Below are 13931 nucleotides of genomic sequence, written 5' to 3' on the forward strand. Positions count from 1 at the left end.
TGACCGTCCTGGCTCACCAAAACTACTCCTCCGTCCCGGGCGCGCTTCCCACCTAAAACGGTCAGCGCCGCTCCAGAGCGTCAGTGTTCGAATTCATGCCCGGCCAGAGTGAACAAGACCGCTCACTGACGCCGGCATTGAAGCGGCGCGCCAGCCGGGAGAGTGTTGCCCGCGCCACTTCTTGGTGCAGGCGAATGCTGCGCATTCAAAGGACATGACGGCCCTCATCCATCCGTCTGCCGCCCACATTAATGGCATGCGGTTGCTGAGGCGTCTCCTCCGGCGTCACCCGACCCCTTTGCCGCCCACCATTGCTATATAAACCGCTGCCCCGACCATAGCCACAACCTCATCCATCTCTGATCCCTCTTGGCACCACTCCCACCATGAATTCTTCCACCGCCAAAGCTCTCTAGGACGGGTTGACGCTGGACCAGAAGAAGGAGATGGCCGCCATTACTGCTGATAACCCACAAGTATAGGGGATCATTTGTAGCCTTTTTTGATAAATAAGAGTGTTGAACCCAACGACGAGCTAAAGGTAGAACAAATATTCCCTCAAGTTCTATCGACCACCAATACAACTCTATCCACGCTTAACTTTTGCTTTACCTAGAACAAGAATAAAACTAGAAGTACTTTGTAGGTGTGGATGGGTTTGCAAGATAATAAAAAACATGAAAATAAAAGTTAGGTGATGTTTAAATAAAGAAACAATTAAGTTCAGTAAAACGGGTGTGGATTAGTGGTGGTAGGATTTGCAGAATTGTCCCTTGGCAATTGACTACGTTACTAGATCGATAACAAGTTTTTATGTGGGAGAGGCCACTGCTAGCATGTCGTCCCTTACTTGGAATTCTATGCACTTATGATTGGAACTATTACCAAGCATCCACAACTACTAACGTTCATTAAGGTAAAACCCAACCATAGCATTAAGATATATATTGGTCCCCCTTCAATCCCGTATGTATCAATTTCTATGTTTAGGAAGAAGCTTTTGTCACCCTTGCCCTCCAATGCATAGTCCTATCAACATACAACTAACCATATGGTGTGATCCACACGACGCTCATATGATGGACACCAAAGGACAGCAACATAACCACAAGCAAATTAAACCAACCATAGCAATTCACCAATTACCGGTAGGACAACAAAAATCTACTCAGACATTATAGGATGGCAACATATCATTGGATAATAGCATGAAGCATAAAGCACCATGTTCAAGTAGAGGGTACAGCGGGTTGCGGGAGAGTGGACTTCTGAATATAGATGGGGGAAGGTGATGAAGATGTTGGTGAAGATGACAGAGTTGTTGGAGTAGATCGCCGTCACACGATGATTGCCCCGGCGGTGTTCCGGCACCACCGGGAGAGAGAGCCCCCTCCTTCTTCTTCTTCCTTGGCCTCCCCCCTAAATGGGAGGAGACTTCCCCCTCTGGTCCATGGTTGCCATGGCGGTGGAGGGGCAGGAGCCCCTCCTAGATTGGATCTATCCCTCTATTCTCTTCTGTTCTGCGTTCCCCAGATCTGGATGAAAACCGTTTCTTATATTCCCGGAGATCCATAACTCCGATTGCGCTGAGATTTTAACACGTTTTTTTCTAGATATAAGCTTCCTTGCGCTCGAAGTAGAGATCCAACCGACTTACGAGGAGGGCACAACCCACCACCACGCGCCTGGGCTGCCTGGCGCGCCCAGGTGTCTTGTGGTGGCTATGGGCCCCCGTTTGCGATGATTCCACCTCCCAAAAATCACAAATATTCCAAAATAATTCTCCATAAATTTTCGTCGTGTTTGGACTTCGTTTGATATGAATATTCTGCGAAACAAAAAAGATGCAACAAACAGGAATTTGCACTGGGTACTGGATCAATAGGTTAGTCCAATAGATCATATAAATTGTTGCCAAAAGTATGTTAAAGTTGTATAATATTGGCATGGAACAATTAAAAATTATAGATACGACGGAGACGTATCAGCATCCCCAACCTTAATTCCGGCTCGTCCTTGAGTAGGTAAATGATAAAAAAAGATAATTTTTGATGTGGAATGCTACCTAGCATAAACTTGATCATATATCTAATCATGACATGAATATTAAGACACGGGTGATTCAAAGCAATATAATTTGACATAATGACATTAATACTTAGGCATCCCAACAAACAATCATGTCTTTCAAAATATCAACGCTAAAGAAAGCTATCCCTACAAAATCATATAGTCTTGTCATGCTTTGTCTTCTTAACACAAAGTATTTATCATGCACAACCCCGATGACAAGCCGAGTAATTGGTTCATACTTTTTAACGCGCTTCAGCTTTTTCAACCCTCACGCAATACATGAGCGGAACCCATGGATATAGCACTATGGGTGGAATAGAGTATGATGATAGGGGTAAATATAAAGAGCACAAAAAATTAAGAAAATCTCACATCGACGCGGTTGACCAACGGGCTATGGAGATGCCGATCAATTGATATCAAGGCGAGGAGTAGGGATTGCCGTGCAACGAATGCACTAAGAGCTATAAGTGTATGAAAGCTCAATATGAAAACTAAGTGGGTGTGCATCTAACTCTATAATGAAAAATCCTCACTAGTATATGAAAATGACAATATAGGAGACTCTCTATATGAAAAACATGGTGCTATTTTGAAGCACAAGTGTGGTATTTGCATGCCCCTTCTCTCTTTTCTCTCATTTTTCCTTTTTCCTTTTTCTTTTTTCTTTTTCTTGGGCTCTTTTTGGCCTCACTTTTCTCTTTTTTTCCTTTTTTTATATTTGTCCGGAGCATCGTTCTGACTTGTGGGGGAATCATAGTCTCCATCATCCAATCCTCACTGGGACATGCTCTAATAATGAATGATGATGATCCACTGGTGCGCGCTGGTGCTATACAAACGGTTTTTAACCCCTTTTCGTGGCGGCATTTGGAACCGTCGCCAAGTGAGTGTGGGCGATAGGGGGGGCCTTCCCACACGACCCAGAAACCGTCGGGGATAGGGAGCCTTGGTGCATACAGTTGTCCCTATATAACCGTTTTTGATATCTCGAATATACCAAACACTTCATCCTTGCTACTCATTTGTGCTGGCATTGCCATCGCAGTCGGAGTTTTGTGGTTTTACCTAAAACCAGGCAAATTCCAGGCACGGGAGCTTTCCAGGCACGTACCAAACTGGCTCTATGTTTACGATGCCTGGCACATCACAAACAGTTCATGATTATAAACCGTGTACGATAGGTAGACAATCACACACATTTAGTTTTCCCGCACCGTATGTGATAGTGTCTAACATCACACACGCTTTGCAAATGGCAACTGTGTGCATTGTTACATACGTTTCCTCTCTGTGAACCGTGTCGGATTATGATGTATATCGCACAGGCTGTGCTTTATTAACCGTCTGCACTATCACGACCTGCACACCGTAATTTCGCCCTAATTTAATTGCTGCTATTTGAAATTGTACCTAATTTAAACTTGAAAGTATGTTATAGCTTTATTCATATCCATCAGGTTCAAACAACTAATGCATTATTCGATTCATAGGTACGTATGTTAAATAATTACATAAGAACCAAATAAAGAATGATGAACCAGGGCTCTATACTTGTACTATTACAGATGGTAAAGAAAGAGGCGACAGACATTCTGGTTGCTGAACAAGGTGAAGCGGAATGACCCTATTGTGCTCTCCTGGATGCAGAAGGCACACACGACTCTAGTCCAACCCCCTGTGATGGCCGGCCGCCAATCATGTAGTTTGAGAGGTAATCTTGAGTAAACTGCTTCAGGATCCACTGCAAAGGGAAAAAGATACAGACATTGTCATATAACACAACTCATTACGGGCAGTAAGAAGGCTACAGGGTTCTTACTTACCATCCTGAAGTTCACTGTTGTCTTGCATAAAGTGTAAACAAATAGTTTGATTGACATCTTTTGACCCATTTTAATAACAATCTTTATCAGTTTCCTCACTTGATGCTGGTTCATGAATATCTCATTGCCCCATACGCAGAAAGGGTCGATGTGTGGATCTTTAGCAATGACATATGTACCTAAAAGCACCAAGTTAATATTATAAGCTAAACAACAATTGCAAAATGATGTAGTACAACACTCCTTCCATCCCATTATATAAGATTTTATTACATGTATATCTAGACATCATCAAAACATTAAGGTAACACTCTTCCTTGTTGCTATGTAGCCTGGGATTGCATAGTCATTCAGTACAATGCATGTTGCTATGTAGACTCAAATATATTAAATATGACCCTAGTTAACCTACTGATAAATGGGTTACAGATATATTCAGTGAAATGTCGGATTCGACGATTAATCCCTTATCAGCCCCCAGGCTATATGGTACCAGCTACCGAGATCCTGAACAGTGAGTACATATAAGCAATGCGATGAAACTAACCTCGATGGAAAACAACACTGTTCTCAATATTGTCCTGTATGAGTACATATAAAGGCATGTTAAGCACAACAGGCTAAACATCAACCAAATATATCCATGGTAGACAACATAATCTACAAGCAAAACAAGAAGTGGAAAGGTGTGTTAACTGCATCAGGCATAATATTTAAAAACAAGCAAATAGTCATTCAAACTGGTATTGTGCAGGTCTAAAGTACACTAGTTATTGTTAAAAAAACAAAAAGGGCATGTTAACTACCATATCCTTAACATCAACCAAATATCGTAATTCATAGTGGTATTGTTGAAACTATTATTGATGAAATTGAACTTCACGGCAAATAGTTGCACATATAGAGCATCACATTGTGAAGAACTGAAATAAACAAGGCATAAGGCCATCTCTAGCCGACCCTTTAAAAGTTAAAGGACTAAAACCCTTAGTGGATATATATATATATATATATATATATATATATATACAGCCGGTCTATTCTGCTAATATTAGCAGAATAACTATTCTGATAACCCTTCCGCATTGCACGCTCAACAGAAGCGAACTGCATGTTCTTTACGCTGCGCACTGCAATGCTACACGGGAGAACTGCTTCATTTTCTGGTGGTCCGCCCGCGTATTCTGTGTGGAATCGGGTGTTGCGAGATGATTTAATTTGTTTATGGATGTCATTTGACCTTTATTCTTTGTAATTTACAGGAAAAGCGACTAAAATCTTGGTAAATCGAGGGATTTGGCGGGCGAGTTTTGCTCTGTTCGTTCGTGTTCGTGTCGGATGCGACTTTTTGGCGCTCGAATGTTGTTTGTTAGTCGGAATTGTTTGATATCGTTCATTTAATCGCACCTTTTACTCTAGAAATTGCATAATTTTTAGGTGTTAGTTTTCAGTTCCCGCGAATTTGGTTGTGTGGGCGGGTGAGCTTCGTCCGCTCCTGTGTTCTTATTGATTTTGTGGATTTTGCGCCTCGATGTGTTTTTTGAATCTTCTAATTACTGTCGCTATTGGTTTTAATTCATTGTATTGCGGGTATAATTCTCATTCTTTGATTTGCAATTTTTAAATAAAAGCTGATGCTGTTCGTCCAGTTGCCGTGTGTTCGATGTAGTTTTTTGCGGGGTATTTTTCGATAGTTTAGTTGTTGGACAATTTTTAGGTGAGTTATGTAAGTGCGATTGAATTGGCACCTCTGTTAGTCTACGACATGTCTGTATTTCTACTGCTTTAATTTTATTGTTGTTGTTCTGGCATACGCTGTAGTGCACTGCATTTTCGTTAGCAGTGTACTTCGTTTTAGCCGCATTACGGTGGTCATGGCAGCTTATGAGATTTCTCTTTTCTTAAACTGCATTCTTTGTTTTAGAGGACTGCATAATATGCACTCTCATACTGCATTAGCAGTATGGTTAATCTTCTATTGTGCTATTAGAATAGATGGTCCATTATATGCTTTTGTTAGCTGAATAGTTATTATGACAATTTTTTTGAACTGCATACTATGAAAATTCTTTTGAACATCATATGTTAACTGCAAAGTTTTGACCATTCGTATTGAATTGTTACTGTTCAAATGATTGCTTTTTTTTTTATATTTAGGACCAACTATGTGTTTGAGAGAACTGCATTACTGCCAGCAGCAACTTGTCTAAAAATGGATGCAGATGATGTTGCATACTTTAAATAGGCACCGTTCAAAGTGTCTGGTGGACATTATTTTAAAAGCATACAACATTAGCAAAGCATTAGAAATATGCCACCGATGGCTTGCTTCATATTTAGACTGCCTATAGTGCAAATATTGTAAACTTCAGGGAGTCTTCTTCTTTGTAGAAAAATAGCATGGCCACTTCTCTGACCTCAAAGCCATTCTGGGAGATAAATTCTTTCCAACCAGTAGTTATGTTGATGCATTCTTCAGAGTCGATGTGGTAGTCAGCTTGCATGTCTCCATACCCATTCTTGTGTTCTGTCTCCAAAGTAACCTTCCCTGAACTCGGAGCAGGAAATTTTACTGTGGATGGTAGTTTCTGCATTTTGGAAAGGATGGAAAAGAATGTTTATAAGTAAATAACAATGTATGAACATATATATACCCATTCTTTATACTTAGGATGATCTGTTTTATGTTGAGTTAAATATGTACATATATATGACTACTATTTTTATAAAGTAGTTGCAATGTATGAAGAAACTTATATACGGAATTGACCTCTAGTTTTAATAGGATATATATTATACTGTAACATGTTTGTGCAAGGTCATTTACAGTGTACTTCGCTAGCATGTTAAGAGAACTACAATACTGATCTACTGACCCTCTTTTTTGTTCGTGTGTTGTGGTAGTGAAGAAAAATAGGTGGAACCATCTATTCTTAATAGGTAAGAAATCTGAACAACAATACAAATTCTGTTTGTATTTGTTGACACTACTGAACAAATTGATGGAACTATACATTCAGATGTGAATTTGCGGCCTAGATTATGTCAAAAATTGTGAGGGGAACAACATACCCAACTTTCCTGTAGATCTGCGGGTGTGAGGCGATGAAGAAATGGTGCCCGAAACCCCCTGCTGGGTATCATCAGGCAGCCAAGCATGCTGCGCCACTCTGTGTTGGTGAGCTCTAGCCCCTCTGCGCAAACGCATGTATCCGCTACCGGCGCCATCCTTGCCAAACACCCGCACTTACAGTCCATGGCGGGTTCAGTGGAATTCCAGAGAAGAGCTGGGGATGGGATGAACCCTAGATCTACGATTTGAAGAAAAAGAGGAACGGGGGAGGAGTTGTGTTAGTCTGGAGCACGAATGGATATGTTTTTATGCAACCAATTGAGCAACAGAAGTAATAAATGCTTGTGGTTGGTGTTAGGTGGTGGATTGGTTCTGATTTCAGTGTCCGCGAATGCATTTGAGTAGCAAAAGGACTGCTTAGTTGAACATAGCGAACTGCATTGTCATATCAAGACGCTGCGGAACGCGTGGTTGGGCCTGCGTTTGTGTATGGTATGTGGGATTTTTTTTATTTTTAGTGGCCTCTCTTTTGTGTGTTGGGTTGTGTTCGGGGAGTGAAGACGCATTGGGCCCAAGTCGGCCTGTGAACACGGCTGGTTCCCGGTGCGCTGTGTGTGCGTTCTAATGTTTAGTCCCACCTCGCCCATGGAAGGCGCGCCCGACCTATTTATAAGCGTTGGCGAGGCAACCGTGTTGAACTCCTTTGGTTACTTATTTGGGCGCTTATACACGGCGCTCGCTGCTCTATGCTCTATGACCTATGGGCCCATGTGTGCCCGACCCCATGCATCGTGGCTCAGAATGACTCGCCTGCTGTGGGCATAGATCTACTACGATACTGGCTGGGGCCGGCTGCACCTGGGTGGTCAATTTTTTTCTTTGTATTTTCTGTCATGTATTTTTTCAATTTAGGGGCGTGCACTGCTTAGTAAATCATCCATGCACTGCATTGATCAGGGTTCTGTACTACATGTGCACGCAGTCCGTAATACATGCACAGTTCTCATTTTTGTTTTCGTGTTTTTGCTCTTATGTAATCTCTTTTCCAATGTGGGGGAGTGCACTGCTTAGTAAATCATATGTGTACTGCATTGATTACGTTTCTGTACTGCACGTTCATATATTTCCGCACTACATATACAGATTGCATTTTTATTTTTGTGTTTTTTCTCTTATGTATTTGTTTTTTCAAATTTAGGGGCGTGCACTGCTTTGTTGGATATGTGTAAACTTCATTCGACAAAGTATGTACTGCATTGGTACACAACTTGCACTGCATGCGTCCTATTTTGCACACTGCATCTTATTTCGTTTTGTGCACTGCTCGAATCTAATGATACATAAGCAAAAAACAGAAAACAAATTATCACAGGCATTCTGTACGACAAGTTCATCATCAGCAAACTAATTTCAACAGAAAGCAATCTAACATAATCAAAGTTCATCATTACAAGCGATTCGGCATGGCAAGCAAACTAAGTTCAGCAAAAGCAAATGATCACAAGCAAACTAACGATACGTAAGCAAACAACATAAAGCAAATTTGATGATAATTCTAAAACGACACTAGCATTGTTGGCTCTTTGGCCGGCACCATCTTCTTCTTCACCAGTTAGCGTCTCCCCATCCCCAGCTGCTCCCGGCGCGCTTCTTGGGGGGCTCCTCCTTCTCCATCTTTGCACGGCGAAGCCCGTCCTGGGTGAGGGTGATGCGGTTCCATATCTCGTATGCTGCGTAGGCGTCCTTTGCCGCGTACTCGATGTGCCTCATGGACAGAGGCAGGGTGGCCCAGTGCTTGTGCTTGTCGTCTGTGATCTTCTTCTTCATGTTGTTGTAGTAGTCGTCGATGAGCATGCCGGAGACGTCTCCAAGGGAGTCCAACTCCTTCTGGATGTCGACGAAGTTGGCGACCTCCAGACTGACGCGCTCTAGCCTTTTTTTGTCGCCGTCGATGGAGAAGCCTGCAAAGGTGTACTTGGGGTCGGCGAGGAAGTTGTCGAAGACGATGCACCTTTCAGCGGCGCTCAGTTGGAAGAGCAACACCGGGTGTTTCTTGCCGATGGAGAGTTGGCAGATGGCGGGTTTCTGCGTCGCTTCAGGCTCGTTGTTGTACCCGAGATCAATGCCGACATCTTGTGGCGCTGGAGGCTGAGGTGGTGCTCGTACTGCGCGAGGGTGATCGCCATCTGCTTCATGTCGTTGGTGTGGATGACGTGCAACTTGGTGTTGCCGTGGGCCTCCACGCCCTGGTACTCGTCGGCGAACGCCATGGCCGGTAGTAGGGCTTGGTGTTTTGCGTGGAGATGGATGTGATGGAGCGATTTGGTGGCAGCACAATGGATACTTGTGTTGTTGTGGATGAGAAGGTCTATGGCAGGGGTCTGAATTTAAGGGGAGGGCGCGGGGTGGGATGGCCGCATCGGATGAACTGCACGATCTCGCTTGCGATGCGATTTGTGCAGATCATGGGTTGGTGTTGCGTCTGTGATCGTGGGCTTGTGGCGATGGAACCGCTCCGATTGGGTGGTTGTATGCGAACGTGGTTTTTTTTTATTTTTGATCAGTATTTTTTTTAACCACCACTTTCTGTGCGAACGGGCATTTGTCACGTTTATATGTATCCTGCGTGATAATGAAACTGCATTGGTTAGAGTTCCGCACTGCATCGTCTACAGTAGAGAACTGCATTCTGTGGACAGGTGCATACTTCACAGTATTTTGCGTGTCCTTGCTGCAGCCCCTGAATAAAGTACAATGTATTCCGCAATTTTACGAGTTTTTCGCTGTGTTCTATACCGTGTATTTATTCATGTAGGTAATCCGGAACTGGATTGCTAAACCGTACTGCTTCGTGTAACCAAATGCACTGCATTTTTCTAGTGCTGCGTACTGCATCTGTTTTTTTGCCTGTACTTACTGCAGTCCCTGGTACGGGAGGGGTAGGGGGGGGGGGGGTTGGGGGGCCCATTTTTTTGTGTGGCACTTATTTTAAGGTAGACCTTTTCTTTTCGGATGCGTTTTCTTAACATGCGTGCTATTTTTGATTTTAACTTTTTTTACGAACTGGGTTTATTTTATTTTGTTTTATCGATCGAACTTCATTGTTCTTCACAGAGAACTGCATCATGTGCGTTTTGATGTGGTCTTTTTTATTTTAGCCGGGCCGTTTTTGGGCCGGCCCGTTTTATGTTGCCCTTTGCCACAAGGGGGCCTCCTACGTGTCCGTTCCAAGCGATCCCACCGCTCCGCTGACAGGGAGAGAGACCGAGAACAATCGCCTCTCCTCTCTTGCAGTTCCTCCCTCGAGCAAAACCGCCGTCGCCCGAGGAACCGCCGCCCTCAAGAGGTTCTTATTCCTGCATTCCGCGTCGTTGTCCGCTCCGCGAGCCCTTGCCGCTGCGCTCCCGCAGCCCTTTCCTATCTGTTCCTGTCACCGCACCCTCCCCCCTCCCCGCCGTCGCCGCCGCCGCCGCCGCACCTTTTTTGTGGTACGTTCCGCTTGTTCTCAGTGTTAATCGTCCCCTCGTCTTGTTTTGTTATTCTCGTAGTTGCTGTTGCTGTTTTTGCTTGTGTAATTTTTCCGTAGGCAGTCGATTTTATCTCGATTTGGAGTCGATACTCGTGTGTAGCAAGGTGGATCTAGGGTTTCGTGAGATTTTCGCTGATTTTGTTGCTTATATCTGTCACTCGTCGTTGTGTTGCAGACAAACGCCATGTCTTCGCCGAGCAGAATGGGAGGAGGAGTTCAGGGTATGTGGAGTGCTTATTTTAGGCTTTTGTTTATTTTGTTTGATGTTTATCTAGTTTCCTAAATCATCCTGCATATTGGTTTATGCTCTGTTAGTTGTCAGTGTTCATTTGCATTATTTTGTCACGTGATGTTTTGTAATTTCTGTTTCTGGTTCTTTTTGAATCAAGTAGGTGAATGCGGTTCTCATAATGATACACCAATTGGCTCTCGTTGTCCTGGCGGTAAGGATCATGGTGTCGAGGGAGGACATCAATTGAATTCGCCGATTGAAACTTCTCCCATAAGTGTGGCCCCTCCTTCTGGTATGTGATTGATTTGTTTATTTTTGTGTATGCTGGTTTACTTTTGATGTTGTACCATTTGGTGTTTGCCTTGCTGTATCTAGTCCGGCATTTTGTTGGGAACAAACATGAAGTTAGTGTATGCAGCACTGTATTTATTTTGTATATGTGAACTCCACTATATGTATGTGTGAACTGCATTGTTGTTTTATTCAAGTTTTTTGTGCAATGCATTATTTTTATTTTTAGCTTATGGTTGGAGCACTGCATTTTATATGTCTAAGTGTACTGCATTTGTTCTTTTTGTGCACTTTTTAACGACCATAGTCAAACTTCAATGTCTATTTTCCATGCTGGGGCGCCTGGGTTTGAGGAGGTTACTCAATTGATTGACCATTATTTTGCAGAGGGTAATGTTGGTGTGAGCTTTGACCAGAGACGTCCCGTTTTGTCTGAGACACAATCGCAGTCTGTTGATGGTACGGAGGAAGTTACACAGGATTGGATGGTCTCGGAACAGCTTCGTGAATATGAGTTGAAGCAAAGCAAGAAGAAGTTGAGGTTTGAAAGTGACTCAAAAGAGTTTGCGCAGAAGGAGAAGTAGAGGAGAGCTGCAGATGGTGCCAAGGGTGCCAAATTTGCCAAGGTGAAGAAGCCTTCTTTGCAGAAGAAGAGGCTGAGTACTGTTGCTGAGGAAGGTGGTACATCTCGGCGGAGTCCACGTGTTGCTAGCATGAACAAGACTCTTGGCAAGAGAACTGCTGAAGCTGGTGGAAAGGATGATCCTCAGTGCAAGCGACTACATGTCACCGAAGGTCCCAACTCTGATGACGACGACTTTGTGCTTGCTGATTTTGTGAGGGATGTTCATAGTGGTAGACGCAAAGACCGTGGTTCATCTAAGAGTCTACCCAGGTGTTCCCGTGATGATGGCGATGAAGATGTTTGTGGTGACTCTAGCGAGGAGGTGGATGTTGTTCCAAAGGTTTGTTGAAGTGGACTGCATTTGTTTCCTTCATTGTTAATCTATCTGTGTTTTCTATGTCTCTTTTTTTATGGCTAGTCTTCTAATGTGGATTGCATTTCCCTTTACATAGAGGAAGAAGTCTAGTAAGAGCAATGCAGCTGAAGATGATGCTGAGGGAGATGATTCTCGATTTAACAAGACCGTACGTTTGTCGCTTCCCACTGTTTGCAAGGCTACTGCCATGTTGAAAGAGGCACACTATAGTCATGTTCGGGATGCTGGATTTGGTGTTGTCTTTGAACTGACAGTAAAGAAAAATGTGTCGCGCATTCTTATGTGCTATTTGATGGGAGTGATTGATCCTGCCACCATGATAATGGACTTTGGGAATGGCAGGGTTCTTCGAATCAATCATGATGCAGTTCATCACATTTTTGATTTACCCATGGGACGTCACACTGCACCCATGCCTGCTGCCAGCGGCCATGATGACTCGTTGAGTGCCCTCAAGGATGAGCTTGGCTTTGACCGTTCAAAAAGTATAGGTGTCAAGGACTTGCTTGAGAAGTTGAAGGTGCTGGTGGAGGAAGATGATCATGTAACTGTTGACCTTGCTGTGAAGGTGTTCTTCCTGATACTCTACCAGAATTTGCTGTGCCCCGGGCCTGCGGTTCGTTTGGGTAGAGTTGCTGCAATGGTAGAGAACATGGATTATACGGCTATGGCTCAAATGGAATTTTGCCAGCTTGTTGTTGGTGAGTTGCAGGCAGCTGTGGTGAGGTGGCAAACAGAAGGCAGCAAGCAGAATTGTGTAGAGGGTTGTGCCATTGTCCCCCTGATTATGTATCTTGACTGCTTGAAGCTTCGCAAATTTTCAGTCATGCACACGTTGACGCCACGTGCGTCATACCTGACGACCAAGGACCTGATGAAGTTATACAATGAGGATGTGCTTGTGAAGGGAAAGATTTACTTGGAAACTTACAACTTTGGGAAGCTGCCGGTTAGTGCATCTGAGTTTTTAATATCGGTTTTTAAAAAAAGGTGCAGCCTTTATAAATCTGAACTTTTCTAGTACTCACATGTGTACTTCTCTTTGCCTCTTGTCTTTTTTTTGCAGTGGAAGGAGTCAGGTGATACTGTGTACAACCGTCCTATTGCAGTTGTATGCGGCAGCTCTGATGCGGGACCTAGCACTCATGCTAGGTTTTATGAGCCTATAGGTAGCCAGCTTCCTGCCTGTGATGATGAGGTGCCGCGTACTCGTGGTTTCATGGCTTGACAGATGTTTGATAATAGAAGCTCTTCTAAACAGTCATTTGTTGGCGGCAAAAAAGACGAGGAGATTGGTGAGCTTCTTCTGAAGGTTTTGAAGTTGACTGAAGATTTGCCAACCTTTGGTGACAGGTTGAGGATAGTTGCTGGTGTTTCCCTGTTGGCCATGGCCCACGAGATGAAGATATTGTTGCTGCTCACAATTTTGATTGTGGCATGATTGAAAGCTTGAAGATTGTAGTGACAAATGTTCGGTCTTCGTATGCTCAATTGAGACATTCACAAGAGGAAAAATGCGGTCGGTATGAGAAGGATGCTGGGCATATTTTGGATGAAATGAACCGTTAGGACGCTGGCGTTGGCGCTGATAATGTATGTTCTAGGTTTTTTGTGGCTTTGAACCTATTTTGTGTATTATGTGGACTGCTTGACACTATTTTTGTTTTTTGTGATAGGCTGGAGTGGAATCTTCTGGTGTCCATGGAACTAGGGACGATGGAATTGGTCAGGTACAAGTACTTCTGCCATGTCTGTTCTGCCATGCGTCCCTCTTCTTAAACTTGCATTTGTTGCTTTCCATTTTTATTGTATTTTTTTGTGTACTTCACGGTTGTAAAGTGTGCATAGTTGAAGTTTTTTCTTTTTTGGTCGTTACCATCTTATTTTCGTTTTTGGTTTGTTCTAT

The 13931-nt window shown here is 43.4% G+C and overlaps 1 protein-coding gene across 1 annotated transcript; it reads right to left on the bottom strand.

Annotated features, from left to right (window-relative positions):
- Window positions 1-8577: 8577 nt before the first annotated feature.
- Window positions 8578-9242, bottom strand: LOC141042973 (uncharacterized). Its single transcript, XM_073511887.1, has 2 exons — window positions 9099-9242; window positions 8578-9057 (listed from the first exon to the last, which is right to left on the bottom strand). Exons 1-2 carry the CDS (start codon window positions 9240-9242, stop codon window positions 8578-8580), a joined length of 624 nt encoding a protein of 207 aa, XP_073367988.1.
- Between the last annotated feature and the right edge of the window lie 4689 nt (window positions 9243-13931).

This window comes from Aegilops tauschii, chromosome 3, assembly GCF_002575655.3.
Source record: "Aegilops tauschii subsp. strangulata cultivar AL8/78 chromosome 3, Aet v6.0, whole genome shotgun sequence".
Classification (NCBI taxonomy): Eukaryota; Viridiplantae; Streptophyta; class Magnoliopsida; order Poales; family Poaceae; genus Aegilops; species Aegilops tauschii.